Source organism: Lodderomyces beijingensis, assembly GCF_963989305.1.
Source record: "Lodderomyces beijingensis strain CBS 14171 genome assembly, chromosome: 2".
Taxonomy (NCBI): domain Eukaryota; kingdom Fungi; phylum Ascomycota; class Pichiomycetes; order Serinales; family Debaryomycetaceae; genus Lodderomyces; species Lodderomyces beijingensis.
Window position 1 is genome coordinate 584,111 of NC_089971.1, and position 23,052 is coordinate 607,162.

The 23,052-nt window shown below is 46.1% G+C and overlaps 11 protein-coding genes across 11 annotated transcripts; 5 read left to right on the forward strand and 6 right to left on the reverse strand. All coding sequences in view use genetic code 12, as the record gives it.

The window, feature by feature from the left end:
• Positions 1-530: 530 nt before the first annotated feature.
• LODBEIA_P14160 (uncharacterized protein) lies at positions 531-2,111 on the forward strand (the record flags this gene model as incomplete). The annotated part of the gene is made up of 1 exon (XM_066971302.1): positions 531-2,111. One exon carries the CDS (start codon positions 531-533, stop codon positions 2,109-2,111), a length of 1,581 nt encoding a protein of 526 aa, XP_066828354.1.
• Positions 2,112-2,611: 500 nt separating this feature from the next.
• LODBEIA_P14170 (uncharacterized protein) lies at positions 2,612-4,168 on the forward strand (the record flags this gene model as incomplete). The annotated part of the gene is made up of 1 exon (XM_066971303.1): positions 2,612-4,168. The coding sequence occupies one exon, from the start codon at positions 2,612-2,614 to the stop codon at positions 4,166-4,168; it is 1,557 nt and encodes a 518-aa protein (XP_066828355.1).
• A 657-nt stretch (positions 4,169-4,825) lies between these two features.
• Positions 4,826-5,128, forward strand: LODBEIA_P14180 (uncharacterized protein; the record flags this gene model as incomplete). Its single annotated transcript, XM_066971304.1, has 1 exon — positions 4,826-5,128. One exon carries the CDS (start codon positions 4,826-4,828, stop codon positions 5,126-5,128), a length of 303 nt encoding a protein of 100 aa, XP_066828356.1.
• A 167-nt stretch (positions 5,129-5,295) lies between these two features.
• LODBEIA_P14190 (uncharacterized protein) lies at positions 5,296-7,500 on the reverse strand (the record flags this gene model as incomplete). The annotated part of the gene is made up of 1 exon (XM_066971305.1): positions 5,296-7,500. One exon carries the CDS (start codon positions 7,498-7,500, stop codon positions 5,296-5,298), a length of 2,205 nt encoding a protein of 734 aa, XP_066828357.1.
• Positions 7,501-7,901: 401 nt separating this feature from the next.
• LODBEIA_P14200 (uncharacterized protein) lies at positions 7,902-8,810 on the reverse strand (the record flags this gene model as incomplete). Its single annotated transcript, XM_066971307.1, has 1 exon — positions 7,902-8,810. The coding sequence occupies one exon, from the start codon at positions 8,808-8,810 to the stop codon at positions 7,902-7,904; it is 909 nt and encodes a 302-aa protein (XP_066828358.1).
• A 1,108-nt stretch (positions 8,811-9,918) lies between these two features.
• LODBEIA_P14210 (uncharacterized protein) lies at positions 9,919-11,769 on the reverse strand (the record flags this gene model as incomplete). The annotated part of the gene is made up of 1 exon (XM_066971308.1): positions 9,919-11,769. One exon carries the CDS (start codon positions 11,767-11,769, stop codon positions 9,919-9,921), a length of 1,851 nt encoding a protein of 616 aa, XP_066828359.1.
• Positions 11,770-13,625: 1,856 nt separating this feature from the next.
• Positions 13,626-14,927, forward strand: LODBEIA_P14220 (uncharacterized protein; the record flags this gene model as incomplete). Its single annotated transcript, XM_066971309.1, has 1 exon — positions 13,626-14,927. One exon carries the CDS (start codon positions 13,626-13,628, stop codon positions 14,925-14,927), a length of 1,302 nt encoding a protein of 433 aa, XP_066828360.1.
• Positions 14,928-15,024: 97 nt separating this feature from the next.
• LODBEIA_P14230 (uncharacterized protein) lies at positions 15,025-18,849 on the reverse strand (the record flags this gene model as incomplete). Its single annotated transcript, XM_066971310.1, has 1 exon — positions 15,025-18,849. One exon carries the CDS (start codon positions 18,847-18,849, stop codon positions 15,025-15,027), a length of 3,825 nt encoding a protein of 1,274 aa, XP_066828361.1.
• Positions 18,850-19,314: 465 nt separating this feature from the next.
• Positions 19,315-20,139, reverse strand: LODBEIA_P14240 (uncharacterized protein; the record flags this gene model as incomplete). The annotated part of the gene is made up of 1 exon (XM_066971311.1): positions 19,315-20,139. One exon carries the CDS (start codon positions 20,137-20,139, stop codon positions 19,315-19,317), a length of 825 nt encoding a protein of 274 aa, XP_066828362.1.
• Positions 20,140-20,584: 445 nt separating this feature from the next.
• LODBEIA_P14250 (uncharacterized protein) lies at positions 20,585-22,069 on the forward strand (the record flags this gene model as incomplete). Its single annotated transcript, XM_066971312.1, has 1 exon — positions 20,585-22,069. One exon carries the CDS (start codon positions 20,585-20,587, stop codon positions 22,067-22,069), a length of 1,485 nt encoding a protein of 494 aa, XP_066828363.1.
• Positions 22,070-22,190: 121 nt separating this feature from the next.
• Positions 22,191-22,847, reverse strand: LODBEIA_P14260 (uncharacterized protein; the record flags this gene model as incomplete). Its single annotated transcript, XM_066971313.1, has 1 exon — positions 22,191-22,847. One exon carries the CDS (start codon positions 22,845-22,847, stop codon positions 22,191-22,193), a length of 657 nt encoding a protein of 218 aa, XP_066828364.1.
• Between the last annotated feature and the right edge of the window lie 205 nt (positions 22,848-23,052).

Genomic DNA, 23,052 nt, shown 5'->3' on the forward strand with positions numbered 1-23,052 from the left:
GCAGCTTCTCCTCCACTGGCCTTCACCGCCAACAATGGAAGCAGACAACGCTATTGGTGGTGGTTGCTGGCGCCGGCTCGTCTGGGTTTCGTTTGCCTCTTGGGTCGGCCCGTTGGCTGTGTGTTTCTTCCACCTCCCGGCTCTCACATGTTCTCACACACACACATTTGTTTTCGTTAAGGGGGGGCGGGGAGGGGGGGGGGTAAGGGGGTAGCCGAAAGAGCGGGCTGGATTCTTACACCTTTCGACTGAGTAATCAAAATGCACGATGACAACCGTTTAAAGTGGCCTAAGCTGGCTCCATTATATAAACTAGGTGAAAACCTCATGGCCTCTTCATCTTGTTTCCTTTTTTTTGTTTTTTTTTGATTTTTTTATTGCTGGTTTTTGCTTACGAAACACTTTGTATTGGTTAATCCTGTCTCCACTGCAGAAACCAGTTTCAAATTCAACTTCAATTTCAGCTTCAGCTGCAGCTTCTTCTTCCAATTCACACCTGCGGTAGTTTCCCCCCCAAGTCGAAATCCACCATGATTGATGTTGCATCAGGCTACGCACAAGAATTGTATAACATTGCATGCAACTACGTCTTCTCCATCTACTTTGTTCTCCCCCTTCTAGTTGCCGCCTATTACACCGGCTTATACTTCAAGAGAGAAAAGTTTAGAAAAAAGCACGGCTGCCAGGAAGCATATGTCTTTCGCGAAGGGGGCTTTCTCGGCTTGAAGCTTGGTTACCAATTGCAGTACTATAAAGGAATCGGCGAGTTGGTGGATTTCCCCTTTGTAATCCTCCAGAGACTCGGCATCAAGCAAACCACCGTTACCGCGTTTTTGTTTGGCGTGCGCGTGATTGTTACCATTGACCCTGAAAATTTGAAAGCAATATTGGCAACTCAATTTAACGACTTTAGCTTGGGACAACGAAATTTACAACTCAAACCCTTGTTGGGAAATGGCGTGTTCACCTTGGATAATGAAGGTTGGAAAGAACTGAGACAATTGTTGAGACCTCAATTTGCAAAAGAGCAAATTGCCCACGTTCAAACTATTGAACCTCATTTGCAAATCTTGGCTAAGCACATCCGTAAAAGCGCAGGCAAAAAGTTTGACATCCAAGAGCTATTCTTTAGATTGACCGTTGACACTTCGACCGAGTTTTTGTTTGGTGAAAGTGTCCACTCCCTTTACGACGAGTCGATTGGCTTAAAGTGTGACCCTGAACTAGCTGGCTTTGCTGAAGCATTTAACGAAACGCAAAAGACATTGGCCGTGAGGTGCTATTTGCAACTACTCTATTTCCTTTATAACCCTCCTTCCTTTTGGAGAAATACCAAAATTGTCCACAATTTTGCAAAAAGGTTTGTTAAAAAGGCCCTTAGTTTGACCCCAGAGGAGTTGAATGAGTACAGCAAGCATAGCTATACTTTTCTTTACGAGTTGGTTAAACAAACAAGAGACCCTCAAGTCTTGCAGGATCAGTTGCTCAATATCATGGTTGCCGGAAGAGATACCACCGCTGGTCTATTGTCATTCACAGTCTTTGAGCTCTCAAGACATCAAGACGTCTGGGAAAAGCTCAAAGAAGAGATATATGCAAACTTTGGCTCCGGTGATGATGTCGATGTCTCCAAGATCACTTTTGAAACGTTGAAACTGTGCACTTATTTGAAATGGGTCATCAACGAAGCGTTGAGGATGTACCCTTCAGTGCCCATAAATATCCGCACGGCTACAAAAGATACCACTCTTCCTCGTGGCGGTGGCCCAGATGAGCTTGCGCCCGTGTTTATTGGCAAAGGAACCAACATTGCTTATTCGCCTTACATCTTGCACCGATCAAAAACTTTCTATGGCGAAGATTCTATGGTATTCAGGCCCGAGAGATGGGAGACCTTGAAACAATTGGGCTGGGCTTATTTGCCATTCAATGGCGGTCCTAGAATCTGCTTGGGCCAACAATTTGCCATCACTGAGGCCTCCTATGTCATTGCAAGATTGTGCCAGATGTTCCCCACCTTGATTAGCAGAGATGATAGACCCGATCCATGTAGGAAATTGATCCATTTGACAATGTCTCACATGGATGGCGTCTGGGTCGAAATGAGTTAGATTTAGCAATAATTTTTCAATCCTTCATTTTTTCTTTTTTTCATTATTTTTTTTTTTTGTGGGGAAGATCATTCGTTAATCAAGGCTGGTTCTTAACACTATTAAATCTTTTCATATAGGTTTATTTTTCGTTTATACACTGTTGCATCTTGGATAGTGTGGGGTTGCAAAAATCACTACCCCCTGACCAGAAGCACCACCCCTTAAGCCATTAGATTACGTGCATCGCTTATATTTTTCTTCTCTTTCTTTTTTAGACCGCGCGTCGCATAACCGAAAAAACAACAAACAATACCACAACAACATCGAGATTAGGTTGCAAATACGGGAAATGAGGTAAAAAATGGTTAGTAAACAATGCAAAGGAGAAGAAAACTTCAACCCTGAATACCTCTGATCTTTCTTTTTTTTTTTTTTTATTCTTTTCTCAACAAAGAACACACAATTGGACAGTGGTTAGCTGGGTAATTGATCTTTTATTTCTTGATTACACCCCAGCAATGGAGGCGCATACGCTAGGTCCCGTGACCCACTTCACTCCCATGATGATGAACCCCCTCCAGCCAAGTGCTGGTTTCACCCATTTCCCACCAGCCCCGACGCCAAAACCACCGCCACCACCACCAAAGCCACCATCGCAAGCTATGCAGAGCACATCCACTGCCAACAATTTCTCGTATGACAGCAAGAGAATCTCGCAGTCGTCGTTCTTGACGCCAGCTACAATTGCCCAGTTTGCTACGCTTCCCAACAATTTCTTTTCCAATCACCAGTCGAAACGAGTCAAGCCGATGCGGTACGAGAGACGGAAATTGAGAATGCCGCGGGCCATTGAAGACGATGAAGGAAAACATGATTTCGGTACTGTGTTGCTCGACGTTATCGAATATTATTTGGCTCCGGATTCTGCTGTTCCAGAGTTGCAACAGCAACTACAACAGGAAAAATTGCTCGAGTTGGAAGCTAGTTCTAGTTCGGAAGAGCCAGAGATGGCGCACGTGACTCGTGTCGAGCGGTTAGGCAATGTCACTACTGTCAATGACGGTAGTGGTGAATTGAAAATGGCGGTTGTTTCTAATCAAGTTGAAAAGAAGTACTCGCAGCTTGTTCAAAACTTTAACGAAATGCAACAGACTCGCCACGAGTCTTCCATGGGCAATGGCCATAAAAGTTTTTCGAGTAGTGAAATCAAGCATGCCATAGCGGCAGACGAAGGCCACGAGGAAACGAAATCCGTGTCGTCAACCACGGACGATACCGCATCGTCATCTACCACTTTTAACATGGGCACACTGTCACCTACAAAACGCCACAAGAAGCTGAAATGGTCGAAATTGAACAAGTTGCGCACCTCGTTCACAGAGAAATTAAAGTACGACGTTGAAATGAATGCGAAATACGACCCCGACTTTAACATCTTGCACCATGCAACCGCAGTCGCAGACGCCACCACCGCCGAGCCCGACCCCGAGCCCGAACCCGCACCCGCACCCGCACCCGCACACCCACATCAGCAGGCTCAAACAGCAACGATCCCAACCACAGCGTTCACCTTCTCCTCCGCCAGTCCCCACGACGAAGACCAAAACGACGAGATCGTGCTCGACATCAACGAATTCCGCGGCCGCAAAATCAAAAGCAAGTCAGCGACGTTGCCCACACCCAAACCAAGGCCCAAGAGCAAGACCACCACCACGAAGCGCAGAGTACGCATCCACGAACAAATGAACACCTACATCTACCCCAGCGCCAACCTCGTGTTGGACTCCGGCGCGAGTGCCACTAGCGAGTTGAGCCTGAGTAGCCGCTCTAGCAGAGCGCGAAACTTGGCGCCCGTTGCGCTGATGGACTATGCCAATTTGAACAATAACAGCGATGGCGATGGCGACGGCGATGGTGATGATGATGATGATGATGATGGTGGTGGTGGTTTGGAGATGCATCAGTATCCGCGGGTGCGGGGCAGGGTGCAGTCGTCACGGACCATGGCGCATGGGTTCATGGGGTTCAGACGCGAGTTCAGCAAGAAGTTTGGCTTGTTCAAGAAGGAACTTTGAACTTTTGCGGCGGTCATTTGGGAACTTCGTTGCTAGTTTTGTTGAGGTATGTGAAGAGAAAGAAAAGGAGCTATTAATTTTCGTTTGCGTTAATACTTGTTATATCATATTTTTGCAACTATAGTTGAATTTGGAGTAAAACTCTACTGCTCGCTCGGCTTAAAGCTGGAATCTTCATCTCATGTCCCTGCACGTGACGGCCACTGCGATTGCAACAAAACACACCAGAGGTTGATGGAGATCAAGATCACACCTTCGAACTACAAAGAAGACGACTTGACCAATGTCTCATATCAAGGGTTTGCTTGTGTTGCGCGTTTTCCTGTATTGAAATCACTTTGATGGTTCGGCAGTGAACTGAAGGCACTAACACCAGCTTCAACTTCACAACTGAATAGACAACATGTGTTTTGCTTACTACAAACTTTACTCATCCCGAGCTCCGCTTTCCAACGACATACCTATCAGCTTACAAGGAAGAGATTTTGTAATTTCTGGTAAATGATGCAATTATGGACTAGGTCCAAGCTGACAGGAAAAAGAAGGTGATCACCAATCTACTTCAAACAGTGCACGCCACACGGAAAAAAAAGAACCCCCATCACCACACACTAACTTCATTTCATCGGCTCAACATCAGTCACAATTTCCAGAAAAATGAGGACAGGATTCATCCACAGATTCATCCACAGCGTCACGAGAACCCAGCTAGAAACAGCCAAATTCGGCTTCTACCTCCTATCGCCCATATTGGTCATGTACTACGTCGGCCTCAACACCGATGAAAAATTCAACTTGCCGGGTTTCTGGCCTGATCCGACTACGTTGAACCAGATCCCGAAGGAGCCACATGAGATCCAGGCCGAGGTTGCGCGTATTAGAAGAGCGCGGGCTGAGAAGAGGGCTAGGTTGGAGGCCAAGGCGCACGAGTTGGGGATCTCGCAGGATGATGATGAGTGATATACCTGGAATGACATAGATCCTTTTTTGTTTTTTTTCTTCACTCATCAAAAGTGGCACATGGACTGTAAGGGTAATGTGTCTAGGCAGGAATAGGGAACGGGGTATGTGAAAATTACGGCTTGTACATACACATGTATATACGTATGTATATATATACGAATAATTCACTGGTTGGGTAACTGCGCCTGCTGTTTTAATCGCGATTGAATTGAACGCAAATTGTAAGTTAGGTCATCGATGGTAGCTTGCGAGAGATTGATGGCGTTGGAGGTGGAGTAGCCCAAGATCTTGCCGATGCCGTTAATGATATCGAAATCGTCAGCTGCTGTCGCTGACGCCGGCATAGCTCCGTTCGCCAGATACGTGGCCATCATCATCTGTTGTTGTTGTTGGTGTGGCGGCGGCGGTGGTGGGGGGCTTGGATAGCTGATTGTTGTCGTCAGCATGCTAACGGGCGAATTGAATCCCATAAAAATGGGAGCAGTGGCATTTGCAACGGTGGTTTTCTTTTTCTTCCCACGGGGTACTTTCTCAGCTGGTGGAATCTTGTGCTTAATAGCGGGACTCTGGTAATTAAAAGACAAGTCGCTCGTACTCGAGTCCACGATCGCCTTGTTGAAAAGCAAGCTGCTCGCGCGATCAATCTCTTGTTCCGATAACTGCCACGGCGTGACACTAGCTTGGTCCGATACTTCCAACTCATTGATTTGATCCTCGGCGTCGTCAACCTCCAACTCACCATCGTCATCACCTTCTCTCGACTCCAGTAGACAACTACCGATGATTTCCTCGATTGACGCATAGCTCAATGTAATCTTGCCTGTTTCATTCACTAACCCAATCAACTCCTCAATTTCCCACGGTATCACCACATTCAAACCGGTCATTAACTCCTCCAACTGTTTAAAACTCAATGTCTCATCAAATCGAGCCAATTTTTTTTCCAAATCCTGCACCATTCGATTAGCTAAACCGCGAGACGGCACATGAGCCCACTTGTTCAATTTGAGACCTAGCAAATGTGTTCTTCTCCACGAATGGAAAATCCGTTCAGGTGTTATGGCACTCCATGCTTTCGTCACCCACTCAATCACTTGAACCATGGGTATCTGATAGTCATGCTCAGACAAGACTTCCAACGCGGGGGAGCTTCGCGTGTTCATAAAGTTGAGCTTTTCGGCATTCCTGCTAGATTTGGTTCTTTGTAAATTGATCATGGCCGAGTATTGCTGGCTACGATATAGAATCTTGAACTCTTCAATGATGCCGAAATTCATCGGTAGATAATCGAATTTAGCTCCGCCAAACGCAGTATGATAAGGGTTCTTATGGTTAGTCTCGTTTTTAAGATACACGAGCTTGACATGTTCGAATTTGACATTGATGATGCGGTGACTAGAACAGTCGTCCACAAGCACCAAGATTTGCCTCTGCGGCGTCTGATTATGAATCTTGTGGTCCAAAGTCAACAAATACCGCTGGAACATCTGCGACGTGATCCACTTGTTCAAGTTGGACTTGTAAATGACATTGTAATTCTCGGCGATTTTATTCATCAACTGGTCATGGGGGATATTCTGCACATTGACATGCTTCAAATTGCCCACGGAGCTACTCGAGACGTCAAACTTGTCGTATTTGCCCACAATCAACGGCATCAACTTCTCCAGCCCATCAATGTTGCACCCTAGTAGAATCGTCAACGAGTCTTCAATAGAGGCCTGCTGCTGGTGATTCTGCGGTAATCCCTTATCAATCGAACTCACGTGGAAAATCTGGTCGAGAGGAAGCGAGTAAAACAACAGGAACTCGTCAATGACAAACACGTCGCTTGGGGTATAACTTCCCGCGTGAATCAACTCAGCGAGATACTGCTTCAACTCCACTTTTTCGTCCAACTTCCACACTCTATTCAAGGGGTACCCGCAATTCCTCCGCTTATCCTCCTCGGTGCCAACGACATTGACATTCAACTGCTTGATGAAATGAGCACACCATTTCTGGTTAAAGATGCCATTACCAGACTTGTCCCCTGCCGGTAGTCGCGTCCAAATATTATTCGCCGTCAGCTGGATAATCGGCGTTGTGATTGGTATGTTCTCCCATATGAGTTGCGTGATCCACTCAGCCAAGATCTTGCGCAACAAAGGGTTCGACTGCTTCCTGCGCCGTATAAGCGTAAAGTCGCCTTCCTTAGATGCAATGATGTCGTTCTTGGACGCGAGGATCCGTGATATCGTGGTTTGCGAAGGGGGTTTTTTCGAGCCGTATTCGTGCATCGCCCATTGCGCTAGATCCGATTGCGTCATCCGGGGATTGGCCTCCGCCTTGAGACAAATGTCCATCTTCTGCTTGATCGTGTAGCCCATTATCTTTGCCAAAAAAAAAAAGAAAATGATTATAGGCTGACTGTGTACAACACAACCCCACGGAAGCTCCTGGAAATAAGGGTTTTTGGCGATAAAAGAAAAATCGTGAATATTCAAAGCTGGTTGTTTTTTTGTTTTTTTTTTTTTCAATTTCTCGTATGAAGTAAACTATGCGCTTATGCAGACCGGCCCATGGAAAATGATGAAATATCAGGGAGAAGATCTACTTCTACAACCAGTTCATTCGATACAGCTAAAATGACTTGCAAAGTTGCAGCACATCATTGACGTCGCTTTAGCAAAAAAAAAAAACAAAAAAACATTCCATAAGCACATGTATGGTGCGTACATACAGATATAGATATAGATGTAGATATAAATATAAATTATACTCTAGACGCTCAATAAGCATTCATAAAGTCAAGGGTTTTCTTCAACACCAACTTGTACATCTCGTCATTTTCAACAAACAACGAGTGTCTTCCCCCGTCGATCTTGTCAAACACCTTGTTGACATTCTCCGGCAACAAGCCAAAGAATTGCTCGCTTCCATTGACATCGTTGATGTAATCGCTGGAACCATGAATAATAAACACGGCAATACTTGGATCAAACTTTGGCGCATAGCTTGGGTCCAACAAGTCGGTTCCTCTCTTGAACATATCGTTGAACTGGCTCAAGCTTCCAATCAACTTCTTTTGGTGCGCCATGATGTATTTCTTCCAACGCTCGTTTGAAGTGATGTAGTCATAGTCCAATTTTGAGTCCATGGTGAACGAAGGCACGACTTTGCTGAGCCAGGGCAACGCCAATCTCGCCACGATATTGGGCTTGGTCTTGGGATGGAGCAGGATCAATGGTCCACACGCGACAATAGCCTTGATTTTATCCTTGTGCACGCCTCGGATACCGTAGTTGAGCACTATTCCTCCGCCCATCGAGTGGCCCATGAGATAAAACTTTTCCTGCTTATCTTGCAAAGCCTGGAAGTTGCGGTCAATGAAGAAATCCAAGTCGTCAAACGTGTAAAACTCGTTGGTTTGGCCAACCAATTTGCCAGGCGACGTTTCTCCCGCGCCTCTCTGGTCAAAGAAAAATACCTCGTATCCATTCTGCGACAAGTTGTCAAAGTGTTCCGTGTAAACATTCAGGTCTTCGGCAAACCCATGGACGTAGATGACTTTCCCCTTGTACTGCACCGAGTCGGGAACTTTCCAAGTGACAGTTTTGAAGTTGGCCTGGTTGTGCTCGACAAACTCGATAATGGGGACACCTTTGGCCTCGTAAGGAATAGGAACGTCAGCTGGCATACTTTCGATTTGGTGATGGGGGGGGGGGGGGGGGGGGGGTAATGGTGGAGATGGTGGGAGAGGGATGGTGGCAAAGCCGTTCTAGAGATACAGATAATAATATAATAGTATGGTCTCAGTGGAGGGGTGGGGTATTTTGCAGCGAGAACGCGCGTGCTCGGCTTTACGAGACGGAGGACGCGGGGAGCCGCATTCGGCACGTGTACACGACCAGGCCACCCGTCTCAACAACAAAGCCTGAAACAGCTCAGTCTATGGCACCCTTTTCATTTTCCTTTCCACGACGTAACGAATGCCTTTGGCTTATGGTCTGTACTGTGATCACCAATGCAGTTTGAGTTAAAACCCAATTTTCGTCAAAATATGAGACGGAAATTCAAGTTTTATTTTCCGGCTTTTTTGTGCACGTGATCAAGTGCGCAAATCTATTGCGTCTTTATGTTCTGTGTATCCCGAAAGTCACGTGAAAAACATTTCACGTCTTATCGGCTCACCGCCGTCCCCGTCTCCGTCAGAGAATAAAAAAGAATAGTACCCTGAGTCCCGTTGCACTGGCATTTGCTTTTTTGTTTGAAACTGTCGCCTTGGATCAACTACGACTGAATGAGAACAGCCTGCCGAGGTCTATTTTTGCAGCGTCAACACTAGCCATATATCCTTCGTCAAGCAGATTAGCGTTGCTCGTATCTGCCGTTAAAAATATAGCCCCCTAAGCAGAAAAGAAAAAAAGCCCCCTTTTTTATTTTAGCGCAGGGGGGTGGGGAAGTGGGAACACTTCGGCTCACGAATATCCCGAAGACTGAAGTGGCGAGGTCTCGTCTGTGTTAGCTTCACCTCCGTTTCATCCAGAAGGATAATAGTTCACTCCCATGTCAACGCTATAGTTTCACACGTTTGTTCATAAAGTTTTTCACACTATATACTCTGAGCAAGATACTACTCATTTATTTTTCCCTAATTACTATATAAATTACCCAATCATTAATTTTTCTGTCTCTGTTTTTTTTTTAAAAAAAAAAAATTAAAATATATCCCAGTTGATTAATTTTGCATTCATTCAAAAGGCCCCCACTCTCCCCTTCGTATGACCATTATCATCCGTTATGTTTTACTTTTTGAAGATCAACCCCGAAGAAATATACTTTCCATTGGCAACGTAGTAGACCTCTTGGTTGCCGTCGTGGTCGTGAACAACCAAACTTAGTCCCAAAACATTCAAGTTCCGCAACTTTGGCAAATGGCCAATGAGTTTAAAGTTTGACGCGACAACAGGACTAAATGCAAAATGCAAGAAATAGCATAGATACTCATTCAAGCCTCTGCCGCTGGCCTTTTCGATAAACTGGATGGTCTGGTCATTGATGATGAAATCTTCATCGAGCTTGAGGAAGTCCGTTAGCCAAACGTCGCTGAAAAGTAGCGTTGATATGAGACGTTCGTAGATGAAGCCATAGTCGTAAAGTCTGAGCCAGGACTGCCGTGAATTGATGCATTTGAAAAGAAGTGAACGGTCCGAGACTTCCGTCGCCTTGTCGTTTATAAGCAAGCGCTGTAGATTGTGCTGGTGCTGGTATATGACGTCGTTGAGCAGCTGGCTCGCTTGTACATTGGGCGACTCAAACACCACCGACAAGTTGCGGAGCTGATGCGGGAGATTATAGACGATGGTGTTTGTGATGCACTCCATTTGACACGCCAAACAATCAAAGGTGGGATTGATGGCGAGGCTCACCAACTCGGGCGTTTGCCTTGTGAGCAAATACATGAAATGGCTCGAGTCAATGCAATAAGCAAAGTCCGTGTGCGCGTGGTGGGCGTGAGTCGTTTCCGTGATTTTCAACTGTAGATTGACCAATAGCGACAAGTCGACGGCATTTGAAAGCAAGCCCACACACTCGAAAGCGCGGCTGCCCACGTATCCCTCAATCGCCAACGAGTCCAACACTAGACGCCTCTGCGGTTCTTTCATCTTGCGGCAGCCCTTGGTGATGCTGTCGAAAAAGCAGAGCCAAGTGGGCAAGTTGGGGTTGGTGACGTCATTGAGCCCACCAAGGATATCGAGCATAGCAACGCGATCGTGTTCTCTATCTTCGGTAAATTCCAATTCTCGCAAATTGTCCAAGGAATGCGTGGTGCGTAGCATGGTTCCAAAATTCCGCAAACCCTCAGCATCCTCGGGGCAATCGTGGTACGAAATCTTCAACTTTTGGAGGTTGGGACAACAAAATGGTGTGGTTCCGTTGCCATAGTTGGAGATTAAAACACTGAGCATGGTCAACTTCGAAAGCTCGATCCAGCTGCCACTGGTGAAAAATGAAATAGGAATCTGCGGGGCAATCAAGCTGTTCAACCGCAATGGGTGTGTCACCTCGGCGTCATCCAACAACGACGCCAACGACGTGAATGACGAGGAGGACTTGGGCGACGAGGGCTGACTGATCATGGGCGAAGGGGAGGCCGACCGCCCGATATTCCCCACCAATGAGACATGATGCGATATGAGGTTGAGTGTCTCCTGGTTGACGTTCAAGATAAGGCTCTTGACTAGCCGGCCAAGGCTTGGGTTCGAGTGGATCGAGTAAAGCAAGTTTTGAAAGCTGGTGGCTGAGATCGTGGTGCCAAAGAACTTTGTGTACCGCGTCACCACTTTGCGGAGGGCCGTCAAGGCGGTGATGTCATCGTTGACGATGATTTTGGAATACAAGGTGCTGGTGGCTGCAAAAGACCATACTTTACTTGAAATACAAAGATTGGCCAAATCGTACTGCTGCAAAAGCGAGCATATGTGGAGCAAAATGTTGCTTGGTAAATCGTACAACGTCCTCGTTGTGCTCTTGCTTGTCTGTGGTGAAGCTGGTGGATTCAGACTAGCAAAGTTTGGCGTGAGCGTGAACTGTTTGTTGAGTACGAGTATTACATCTGAATCTGAGCAATATCCAGTGTTTAATCCATTGACCATAACAAGGTATAAAACTTGATTCTTATAGTCTCAGTTGCCGTCGAAACAAACATAATTCTGTCCGAAATCCAACCCAGAGGGAATCCAACGGCATATATATACGTAGCTGTTTTGCAGCTGCAAATATACAAATACAAAAATAAAAAAAAAGTACATAAAATTTTAAAGAGTAAGTGATAGATACCGGGGTTCATCACATTGGGGTAGACAACGCTCTCCCTCTCTCACCATTTTTTTTATTTTATTTACTTTTAATTGGTTTCACCAAGTTGAAGACCGTTCGCTAATAGTTTGAAATGGAATTCAGTTGACCTCAGCTTTTAAAGTCAAGTCCATTTCAGGTTGATTGTAAGGGATAAAAGAAAGAAGAAATAGGTAACGTATGCGTCAAACCACGGTAAACTTTATGCATCTCAAAAGGTTAAATTTGCGATCGCTTGCCAGCGGACTTAGTTAGTTGCTAACTTGCAAAATTGCAAGAGGAAGAGGGTCTCTGGGTTGAAGGCGCTTTCAAACCTGAGGGACTCGGTTTTGCCTCAAAGCAAGTCGGCTTGAAATGCCGAGCTTCGAATCTGCTAGGCTAGGACGTTTTACGCAGTGCGGAAATGTGGAATGCGCCTTGGAAGCAAGTCACAAATCCGCCTTGACCGTGTTTCAATACACTGACAGGCAGAAACATATATCGCATATAAAGAGACCGCAGCTGTTGGGGTGTGCTTATGGAGACACTCGTGAAATCCAAAGTTTGTGGGCTTAACCACAAGGCCTAGCGTGCTATTCAGGAGAACAAGAGTGGGCGGGCGTGCGTGCAAGCATGCGTCGTGAACGCCCTCTCATCCCCAACGTATAGTAGTAGTACTAGATGGTGTGCTGCCTGATTACAGAAGCCGTGATCGACCTGCAGAAGTAGCACTGGGTGCACCACAGCGTCGACTGTCATTTCATCTGTAAAACCTGGGAGCTTCTAAACCGTAAATGAAAGAAAAAAAAAAAAGGTTTGCCCGAGTACCGTTCTGACTCAGAATGATGTTAGAATGGGGCATTTGGGGTACCCCAAGAGACTGGATACTTTTCTCTGTATCATCCTGCTTGCAAAGAAACCAAAAAAAAAAAAAAGAACGGATGATGTGCCGCTTCGCCATTTTTCATTTTCTTTCACTTATCGGACTCCAGCAATTCCGTGGCAATGGTGGTGGTGATGGTGGTGTGTGGTTTTTTTTTATTTTGTTTTGCAACTTCTTGATGGCAAAATTGACCCTGATTAGAATTCGCAAGGGGGTTTTTTGTTAGCTGCAAATATTATCGACAGCCGGAAATGGCAGCAATAAGCTTGTCACAGTAAGCAAACGTCCCCTGGCAAAAAAGACCAGTTGTGCTCCGTTCCACATGGAATTTGATCCCTTCATTGACGAGCCGCGAGTATACCGCTTCCGGTGGCAAATGCGTAGCGCTCTTCTTCGTCATCGCGTCTGAAGTCCGTCGAGCTGAGCATGGTTGCTATTTTCGACCCTCGTGATAAAAGAGAGAGATGCGTCGAGCGGAACTCCGTTGTCGCGAATATTTTGCGACACACAGACACTGTCTCTTGAGACATACCCCAAGTATACTGCTATGCGTACACGGTACCTGCTCGATTAATAGCCACTAATGGGCTTTACGCATCTTACTTATACCAGGGTCGTTTCATTTGTTTTACTTGTTTTACTTGTTTTACTTGTTTCACTTGCAAAGGTTGGAGAAAAAGAACACACTCCGGATTTTATTTTGAAACCCAGCTGAGGAAAGAAAGACAGAGAGAAACCATCTCCTGAATAGAGTCTTGACAGCCATATTTTTAAACCCACTGGAAGAAGAGCATGAGCGCCGTCACCGAACCAATAGTTGGAGCACCTCCAACTCCTCCCATTCAGAACGAGGTGCCTGGGAACCCCAGCCCGGGTCCAGATTATGTCGCAGACGAGGTCCTGCCACCGGGCCAGACGATGCCTCCGTTGTCGCAACAAAACTTGGAGCACACACAACCACCACCGCCAGTCCCGCAGCCGAAGGCTGACAAGAACTCGGTCGAGTACGATCCTTTCGCTGGATTGTCGTTTAAAGTTGGGGTGTCGGAAAACAAGAATTCCACGTATAGAAGCAAGATGGAAGACGTCCACACGTATATTGCAAACTATGCCGAACGGGTCGACTGGGGGTACTTTGCCATTTTTGACGGACACGCGGGGAAGGATAGTGCTCGGTGGTGCGGCAACAACTTGCACACCTTGTTGGAAGAAGAGATTGACTTTGAGTTGCGAAGTCAGCAGCCAACCCCACCGCCACTGCACAAGAGCTCCGACGCGTCACTCAAGGCGAAGGAACAGTCTTCAGCTTCAGGTGCTCGGGGCAGGGCAGACGACTCGCTTGCCTCGGCTTCGTCGACGTCGACATTGTCGTCGTCATCGTCGAATTTGCCCTTGAACGGGAAGTTTGATTTGAAAGAGCATTTGTACAGAAGCTTTTTGAAAGCAGACGAGTTGATCGAAAAGAATGGACAGGGAGCCTCGGGGTGCACGGCAGCAGTGGCAGTATTGCGCTGGGAGAGCGAATCTGAAGACGACTGCATGGTCAACGCGACGAATTTGAAGCAGCAAAACGCTCCGAGTAACGGACCCACCAAGAAGTTTGATTTCGTGCCCCTGCCCAACCACAAGAGAATGCTATATACGGCAAATGTCGGAGACTCGAGACTAGTGCTTTGTCGAAGCGGACAACCTTACAGGCTATCCTACGACCACAAGGCATCTGACTCCAACGAGATTGATAGAATTGAAAACTCGGGCGGGTTGATTTTGAAAAACAGAGTCAATGGCATCCTCGCCGTGTCGAGATCGCTAGGCGACTCGTACATGAAAGGTTTGGTGCTTGGCAAACCATTCACGACATCGACGGAAATACTACCAGAGGACGAATTTATGATTATTGCTTGCGATGGGTTATGGGACGTGCTATCTGATGCCAAAGCATGCAAGTATGTGGCTCAATGTTTCAGCAAAGGGTTGGGAGTGCAAGAGACGTCGAAAAAGTTGTGTCAGCTCGCAATCGACAACTCGACAACGGATAACGTTACCGTAATGATTATCCAATTCGAGAGCGAAGTCTTTGCCAAACAAAATTAATCAATCAGTTAACTAGTATATATATATTCGCATATATAGGAGATTGGTAATCAAATAAATAGCGTAATGAATATCTTTTTTGTCATTTTTTATACATTCACTCTTCAATTGGGAGTATCCTCTCCTCCTCGCTCAACTTGAAATCACTAGCGTTCAACCCAGGCTTGTAAAATCTCAATGCCAAGGAACTGAGAACCACGCTGACTGACGACAAGGCCATCGCAGCACTAGCCCACACTGGATCCAACCTCGAGTTCTTGTAAGGGTAGATGACACCCGCGGCAATAGGGATACCAACCATGTTGTAGACCAAGCTCCACGCGAAATTGAACTTGACACGGCGGAAAACGGTGCGCGATAACTCAAACAAGGTGACCAAGCAAATCAACGGATGCAACTTGTTCAACAATATGAAATCGCTCGAGGTGACGGCGAGATCAGCGCCTGAACTCAACGCGATCCCCACGTCGGCCGAGGCTAACGCGGGAGCATCATTGATCCCATCGCCAACCATAGCAATCACGCATTTGGTTCGTTGCGCGCCATCTGCATCTTTCAACTGCCGGATGCGCTTGATCTGGGCCTCTTTTTCGTCCGGGAGAACCTCGCTTACAACATTGGTGATGCCGATTTCCTTTGCAATCGCATCGGCAGTGAGCTTGTTGTCGCCAGTGATCATCCAAGTCTCAATACTCTTGGAGTGAAGCACTGAAATTACTTGCTTGGTCTCTGGCCGGAGTTGGTCTCTAGCGGCCAACATCAAGATTAAATGGTACTCGCTGTCGTTGTAAATTTGGGGACATTGAACACCAATCAAGATCACCGACTTGCATTCGGTTTTCCACCTCGTCAACATACGCTTCTGATTATCTGTGATTGCAACGCCGTAATCTTCAAACAATTTTTCATTGCCCAATATCGCGTCTGTGGGTTGGTACTTGCTCCAATCGCTATCTTCATTCTCGTCGTACACAATCAGTCCCCTGAGCCCCTTTCCAGGGACAGTTTCCACTGTTGGCACCTTGTTTCCCAGCAACTCAACCGTTTGTTCTTGGCACATATAATCAACAAACATCCTTATAGCCTTGGCCAAAGGGTGGCCCGAGGCAACTTCCAAATCACGAGCCAATTGAAGTCCAAAGCGTTTCAACACGTGGCTCTTGCTTGCCAGAGTGAATGAGTAATTGGTAAAAGACAACTCGCCTCTGGTCAAAGTTCCAGTCTTGTCAAAACATACAACGTTGGCGTTGGCCCCATCTTGGAAAGCAACACCACCGCCCTTGGCCAATATACCATGCTTTGCAGCCAAGCCCGAGCCCACAAACAACGCCGTTGGTGCTGCCAAACCGATACCACAGGGGCAAGCGATAACAAATACTGCAATGGCAAAGTCCAACGACCAGACAGTCCAGCCGCCTATATCTATATCAAGGTAGGATTCAGGCAAGGCGCCGCTATGGCCCAATGCAAGCCAGACAACCCAAGTGATGAGAGCAAGAGCAACAATAACGGGGACAAAATAGCCAGTGATCAAGTCGGCTGTTCTCTCCATCGGCGCTTTCCTCAACTGCCCATCCCTAACAGTGTTTACAATCTGACTTAACAATGAATCGTTTTCCAAGCTAGTGACTTTACCAATGACCGAATTGGGGCCGATATTAACGGTCCCTGAAAAGATTTGGTGACCTTCAGTGTGACTTACTGGTGTTGATTCACCAGTGAGTGCACTCTCGTCAAACTTGGATTCACCTTCGATAATCACGCAATCCACAGGAGGAGACTCGCCGTGTCCAACCTTGACGTAATCACCAACCTCCAACCATTCCAAATCTACTCTTTGGTCATTTTCAAACCTGCCGTCATCAACTTGTTCAAGCAATGTAGCTTCTGTCTGCTTGAGGCTGCCCAACTGAGAAACGGCATCAGCAGTCTTGGTTTTCGAGTAACTCTGCAACAACTTGCCAATAAGCAAGAAAAATGTGAGAAACACAACCGCATCAAAGTAGGTTGTGTGGAAGCCATGGTGGGTTTCTGGATGTTGTTTGGCACTCAATGCCAATAAAGCGATGCTTGCAAAATACGCAACCGTAGTACCGAGACTCATCAACAAGTTCATCGAGCCAAACTTGAAAATCCTCTGCTTGAATGAATTTTTGTGAAACCAAAGCGACTTGATTTCCTTGATTGCTTTCCGATGGAATGTATCAGCAGCGAAAAAATACACCGGTGTGGCCAAGATAAAGAGTATCCAGGTGGCCCTGGAAACGTTGCCTACCCAGATCGGGTCCTCAACCCACATTCTGAACGCATGTGTTTTGGGCAAAAGCGACATTGCCACAATGCCAAAGACAAATGTTGGAATGGCAAACAACGTTGCGAGCACCAATCTCAAGGCCAAGTTCATCAATTCCCGCTGTGCCAATTTTCGAACGTGTTCATCCACAGAGGTTGGTTTCACAAGCTCACAGGAGAAAGAGCCCGGCTCGTTGGCGATTTTGTAATCCCCTTCTCCGTCATCTTTCAAATGGTTCAAATCGTGTAAGAATTTCCGTACAGTCACATCGCCGCTAGGTACATAAGTGAATTTGATGATCGGGTGCTGCAAAGTAATCGGGTCGTTTATGACAACAGCCGCGTCTCCGTAGTGCGACAAGTATTTCGTAACAATCTCGGGACAATGATTGCAAAACATGCCATCAATTTTGATGTTGATCGTTCTCGGTTTCTGCTTTCCCGATGTGTAGTTGATTTTCTCATTGGCCACCACTTCAAAATCAAACCCGCAATCTTCGACTGCAGTTTGAAGCAACTTTAAATTCTCATGGGCATTGTCATCCGCCAACACAAACTGGGCATTTTTGGTCACGACGTTGATGCCGCTCTCCAACACAAACGGCAACTCCTTTACCGCCGCATAGATTGAGTTTGCACAGGAGGCGCAGGTCATCCCGCCGATTAGTGCCGTGATTTTGGTGTTGATGGATCTCTGCACCGGCAACACTTCGACCAATTTGCACTCAAAGCCCAAATCGTTGATGCCGGCAATGATCTGATTGATGAGCTGCTTATTGGGAATGATGGCAACAACCGACTGCTGCAACAAGTTGACAGAATAGTTTGGCTCCTGTAGTGCTCCATCAACTGGTTTTGCAGCGTGGTCAGTTAAGACATTCTTCAAAGTGTCGTTAACAGTATTGACGCACGAGGCACAGGTCATGCCACTTACCATGAAAGAAGCTCTAAACTCCTGCTGGCTCGCTGGTTCAACTTTGGTTTCAAGCGAAGACGCCTCGTGCCCTTGTTCCACGGATTTCCTCCTCCCGTCGGAGGAGTCACCCACACTCAGCAGCTGACAAACCTTGCAAAACTTCAAGTGCTGTTTGGTGGATTTACGCGCAAGATACTTGTGATAGAAACCCATGAGATCAAAGAACCCATCGGTGGCATGTCCAACGCCATGCGCATCAGCCTCGAGATCCTGGTTTGCTTCAGCATCCAACGATGTTTCTCTCACTTCATCATTTGCAAGATACTCCCACATGATGACATCGAATCCCAATTTCTCCAACCTCCTCACAATTTTTGGCAAGTCCTGTCTGAGATGGGTCTTGTCATTTCCGTATAGCTTCACTATTGAGTTATTGAGCACATAGAAGACCTCATTGTTGCTGACGAGTTCATTAGTGACGTTCAGCTCGGTGATAACCTCATCGTTGGTAATCACATTCAACTTGAAAAAATGCGATAAAACTTTTTTTATTGTAACTTCGCACTCAGCACAGTGGATGTTGCTCAATTTGATGAAAAGAGTCTGCATTTTTGATGCTTTAACTTTTTGTAAACCCGTCCTAGACTCTGGTTCCAATTGCAACTCGGATTCCAATTCCGATTCAGTCGCAATTCTTGATCTGGTGTTGTTCATGTTCGATAAAGTTTTTATTTTTTGGTTCAAGTGGCTGTAATTTATACTCTTTGACGACAAATTGATTGACTGATGATTGCGCAATATACGCTAGAAACTACTTCCTGAGCTTGAGCAAATATCGCTTTTCTCAAGCCCCTCCAATGATGATGCATATTGGTTCCTTTTGAGGGGCTGGATCTTTTTCAAATTGGCAAATTGAAATTTAGTATCTGCGTGAATTGTGCTGTAACCCAATTGATGAACAAACTTGAATAGATTATGCAGCTTGTTTCATAGCCGTTTGGATGTCACGTGCGTGTGCCATTTACGCGCCGCACCAACGTCACCATCACCACCATCATCATCACTAACAAACACCCACTTCTCTCAGTCATATTCCCCAATGCAGGAACCTATATGTTGATAAATAACTTCAGTTTAATCATCTAGTTTGCTACAAAAAGTGGAAAATAAATGCAATGTTCAGCTTCGTAGAGGTATTGTATGGGATAGGAGCGGTATGAATAAACCGCAGATCAAACCCACTAGTTTTTCCGGAATGGTATGGAAAAACAACGAGGTTGTACAATACAGAATCAACCACAAGGAGATGAAAATCAACGATACAAGAACCACGATTTTCTTGTAATCGCTTATTTTGCTATCATTCGTCTCTGCCCATCCATTCATCTCGAGATCTGGCTCTACTGCTGCTGCTGCTGCTGCTGCGGAGTTTTCTCTTGTTTCCAACATGGTACCAAATTTTCTATAGATTGCATAGCTGGGCAAATATGGGATTACTAGGTCCCAAACAAGCAAGCTGCATGAAAGCAACATGGTGTAATGGCTGGAGGAGTCAAACGGGTTGATCCAGTTGCCCCCAGCGCGCTGGCATGCGTATTCACCCGAGACTTGCGGCACTGTGCAATGAGCTCCACTCCAAACACTAACTCTTTCAAACAACGGAGGTCCCAAACACCATTCCAAGAGGATCGTGAGCCAAACAAAGTTTGCAATGTATATTTTGACGCATCGTAAAGTTTTGGGGTTTTTGATGTCAAACGACAACTTCCGGTTGTCCGTTGCAAGGTTGACTATGTATAGCAACGTGAACCATATAATGATCCACCCTCGCACTACGTACTTTTCAAGGAATTTGACAAACCACAACTGAGCGATGGATGAACTGTACTGCGTGAGGAATAACGAAAGTGGAACAGAAACAAGAAAGATCCATATGTATAATAAGCAGGCTAGGAGCCAAAGATTCGTAGCCTGGCTCGAGTAGCCTTGGTAGGTGCTGTCCATGTCCAACTGCCTGTTCCAAGCATAAAAAATGGATTGACCGTGTGGTCTGGGGGGTTGATGTCGTTGCAGCAGATATTACTTGTTTCCTCTACTTCACTTTGAATCTTGTACAGGGACCGCGAAGGGGGGTTGGATTGAATGGGGAGGTTATTCTCCGTATCACGTGAAATGGAATGATGCAAAACCCCCTTTTCTTGCCAAAAAAAATAGGGAAGACACATGCCCTGTAACTCGAGTTAATCTTCTCTAATTGCGGGCAGGGGCCATTTGTAAGACAGCCGAGCTTTCGCCTCAAGCATCTTGAGATTAGTAACCTTTCAACAACTTGCTGTTTCGTTTGGAAAAAAAAAATTGAAATCAAACACTCTTCGATTCCCACCCCCTTACCCACTTGAGGAGAGAGATGAAGCGCCCAGTACGAGCCATGGATATTTGCATGCTGATAATGAGAAGGCGCTTTTTTTCGCAGCAGTCTTACCGGAAGCTCGCTTCGGCAGCAGGTGCTTCAACCACTCGATCGCCTCCCAAACAACCACCAAAGGCGTCGAACCCCCAGCTACTGTTCCCCTGTTTAGACAAGAGAGAGCAGAAAACACAGGAGCTATCGAGGGGACACTTGAAGTCGATACAGAGCACCAGTCTAGAGTCCGGGCCCGAGCCAAGCTACGGGTTTGTCACCACAGGATTCCACACGTACAAATCGAAAAAGCCCATTTTTCTAGACTACGGCGGACATCTACGCGAATACCAACTAGCCTATGAAACATGGGGTAAGCTCAACCGTGAGAAATCAAACTTGATTCTAATACACACGGGCTTGTCTGCTTCCAGTCACGCCAAATCGCAGCCAAACAATACAAAAGCCGGATGGTGGGAAGACTTTATTGGACCAGGCAAGTTCATCGACACCGACAAATTCTTTGTTGTGTGCACCAACGTTTTAGGCGGCTGCTATGGCTCCACGGGGCCCTCGTCAGTAGACCCCGCAGACAGCGAGCGGTATGCAACTAGATTCCCCATTTTATCTGTTAACGACATGGTTCGTGCACAACGAGAGTTGGTGAGAGACGAGTTTGGCGTGGAAATAGTTTACGCGTCAGTAGGTGCCTCCATGGGCGGCATGCAAAGTTTGGCATTTGCATGGGAGTTCCCTAACGAAGTAGAGAAAGTCATTAGCATAAGTGGCTGTGCACGATCGCACCCATACTCAATTGCATTGAGACATACCCAGCGCCAAGTTTTGATGAGTGATCCAAATTGGAACCGTGGTTTCTACTATGACAAGATCCCGCCCCATGTTGGAATGAAACTAGCTCGCGAGATCGCCACTGTGACATATAGATCGGGCCCGGAGTGGGAATACCGATTTGGCAGATTCAGAGCAGACGAGTCGAGGCCGCCCGCTTTGTGCCCCGATTTCTTGGTGGAAACCTATCTTGACCATGCAGGGGAAAAGTTTTGCCTCGAGTATGATGCCAACTCTTGGCTATACGTTTCTAAAGCGATGGATCTATTTGACTTGGGAGCAAAGCACATGAATGCAGTTGTGCAACAGAGGCAAAGGTCGCAAGAGATTCACAACGGCGGCCAAGCAACCCTCAAGCACGAAGTTGTTCCCAAGGAGCCCTATGAAGAGAAAAACAAAGTGCCGCAGCAATTCTCGGTTGAAGAATCCCTCGAGGACTTGAAAAGGGGCATGAGGAGATTGGCCAACAAGGACGTGCTCGTGGTTGGTGTCGAGTCAGATATCCTATTCCCAGTTTGGCAGCAGCGAGAAATTGCCAATGTTTTGATCGAGAACCCCGACAACAAAACGGGCAACATTGAGTACTTTGAGTTGGGCACTGATATCAGCAACTACGGCCACGACACTTTTCTCCTCAGTCTCGAGGATATCGGCAAGCCCGTAAAAAGCTTCTTAGAATCATGAATGTGAGGAATGATGACCTAGAAATTTTTTGTTTTTGTTGTTCCTTCTGCGTTTAATTGGATTTTTTTTTTTGTCTTAAATGACATTTGCATTCAAATGTTGCAATTTTTTTAATTCAGCATTAGTATACAATGGAGTCTCGATGAGGATCCAATTCGTACCCCAACTTCCTACTAAACGCGTATATGTACTCTCTGATGCCTGCCACCACCACCTTGGCCAACCCGTTTTTCTTCTTTTTGCCATCTTCACTAACGCGAACCTCATTATGGTGGGGCAAGAGATTATCATGGGCACTCAAACTAACAAACAATGCAAAGGGGATGAACCACACCAAAAGCCCAAAAAATGAGCAGATTTCAAGAAAAGTGGGGATTCTGGGCGGGACGTAATCCGAGCGCAACCAAGCATCCAACGACGGTATCTCTGGGTTATGGAAATGATTGAACCACAAGAAATGATTGGCAATGACTAGCACCACGCTAGATAAGAAAACGGGGCTCGTCAATTCGACATGGGGGAACTTGACCAAGTTCTGGAGGTAAATGTAGTATGAAAATATCGAAAACAAGGATAACTTGACGGGGAACTTGTCGAACAACACGAGAAGTGCAAATGTTGCTATTATGCCGTAGATAAGCTTCCTAAGGAACCGTTTGGTTGGCTCTGTATGTTCCTCCACCAATTCTGAAATGTAGTATAATCCCGAGGCAATTGATAGCACTAGAAATAAAAAACCCACGACAGCCCCGATATAGGATAATATCTGAAGAAACATTCCCACCCCTGTGCTAGATTGCTTGTGTGTTTATGGAACTCAAGAAGTGATTTTGGCAAACTTGCAAACTTGTAAACTATGGCGAGGACGAAGTCAGAAGAAAAAAAAAAAAAAATCAACACGCAACCAATTTATCCGGTGTTTTCGTTGTTTTCGTTTTTGTTGTTTTATTTTTTTGACAGGCGTGAGAGCCAAGGTTCAAAAG